The following is a 1779-nucleotide window of genomic DNA, read 5'->3' on the forward strand; positions in this document are numbered from 1 at the left end:
CTCCGCTTCGTTCACGGTGAAAGCCGATCCAGCGATCCACAGCACTAAGTTGATGTATTCCCTCAGCGACCAGCACAGATCAGCTCTAGGCATGACGAAGTGGATATCGTCCTCTTTTGGAAGACCAAACAAAGTAGTTTCGCTTTCACAACGAAGCACACAGTGTCTCCATGGCATGGCGGCAGCGGCAACAATACTACAGTGAGAATAAAAGTTACGCCTTCTTTCTTTGCGTGAACATTTGGGCGGCGTTATGCAAATCTTCCCACATAGTGAGGTAGATATGTGGGGGCGTGTTAGAACGAGGCGTTTTAGGTAGGCGTGGTTAACTCTTAACTTTTATAAAGAATATCTCTTTGGATTTGAGACTTTAGTCTTTGCAACTTTACAGATCTTCTTTATGCACCAAGAGCTTGTAACACTCCGAAGAGAAAGGAAAAATTGAAATCGCATCATATGACCCCTTTAAGAAAAACAAGTTATTCAATTCATTTAAACAAGTATTACTATTTCACTAAAGTGGTTCTCTCAGGCAACAAGATAAGTGAGACCACACTGACCCTCCAACTCCAACAAAACTCCACTGATGTGACATTTAGCCATAGGCAAAGCAGTAAAAGAAAGTTATAGTCACCACTAGCAGTTGGCGCAGTATAAAAATCTGCACCAGTTATATCAAGTAAATACACTTTAAGAAACACTACAAAATAGAGTCCGCTCTAATAAGGCAAATCGATTTTGAACACTTAACTGCAGGAGAAATGTTATACTGTTTGCACTGTAAATGAAAGTGCTAGCTGGTGACAGCTGGCTGAAAATTCAGCTTTTCAGACATCAAAGAGAGAACATCAGTGAAAGCGGAGGAAAAGGCTGGCAGACAGTTTGAGCCAACACATCACTTAGCTCTCAGCACTCCTAGATGCTTCATTCCCACAACACTCACATTCCTGTTTGAAGGTGAAGTATTCTGTGAGGTGCCGACACTCATGGTTGCCTCTGAGGAGGAAGAGGGTGTTGGAATGGTTGATCTTCAATGTCCACAGGAACAGCACACACTAAAGAGAGAGAGAGAGAGACTTACAATCCTGAAGATAGTTGACTTAACTGTGCAAAGGAAAATTTGTAATAATTTAGACCTTATCAGTTTCAAAGGCTACATGGAAAGCTAAAAAGTAACAAGGTTTAAAGGAATGGTTCACCCAAAAATGAAAATGTACCTACCCTCAGGCCATCCAAGATGTAGATGTGTTTGTTTCTTCATCGGAACAGATTTGGAAAAATTTGATGGAGCTGTTTCTTACAAATATGCAGCTTTTCACTTCACAAAACGTTAACTGGTGGACTGGAGTCATGTGGATTATTTGTGGATTATTGTGATGTCTTTATCAGCTGTTTGAACTCTGACGGCACCCATTCACTGCAGAGGATCCATTGGTGAGCAAGTGATGTAATGCTACATTTCTCCAAATCTGTTCCTATGATGAAACAAACTCATCTACATCCTGGATGGCCTGACGGTGAGTAAATATTCAGCAAATTTTCATTTTTGGGTGAACTAATCCTTTGAAATAGTCTTAATAACAATAATAATTCAATGAACTGTATAAAATAATTTCACAATATTAACTTTACAAACAAAATAAAATAGATGAATAAATAAAAATAAGAATTATATACAATCTTCCTATTGTATATAATAGGAAGGTGCATCTCAATAAATTAGAATGTCATGGAAAAGTTCATTTATTTCAGTAATTCAACTCAAATTGTGAAACTCGT

The 1779-nt window shown here is 38.6% G+C and overlaps 1 protein-coding gene across 5 annotated transcripts in view; it reads right to left on the minus strand.

Annotated features, from left to right (window-relative positions):
• The window catches only part of LOC107673394 (serine/threonine-protein phosphatase 2B catalytic subunit alpha isoform-like), a 64469-nt gene that overhangs the window by 28953 nt on the left and 33737 nt on the right, over positions 1 to 1779 (minus strand). For all 5 annotated transcript variants that reach the window (XR_001632399.1, XM_016466970.1, XM_016466968.1 and 2 more), the window contains exon 4: positions 944 to 1055. Coding sequence is in view for 4 of the 5 variants with exons in the window: in XM_016466970.1 (XP_016322456.1) it covers positions 944 to 1055 (112 nt within the window). In the remaining variant the exon portion in view is untranslated. The remainder of the gene's footprint in view (positions 1 to 943; positions 1056 to 1779) is intronic.

This window comes from Sinocyclocheilus anshuiensis, unplaced genomic scaffold (genome assembly GCF_001515605.1).
Source record: "Sinocyclocheilus anshuiensis isolate Anshui unplaced genomic scaffold, SAMN03320099.WGS_v1.1 scaffold508, whole genome shotgun sequence".
Lineage (NCBI taxonomy): Eukaryota > Metazoa > Chordata > Actinopteri > Cypriniformes > Cyprinidae > Sinocyclocheilus > Sinocyclocheilus anshuiensis.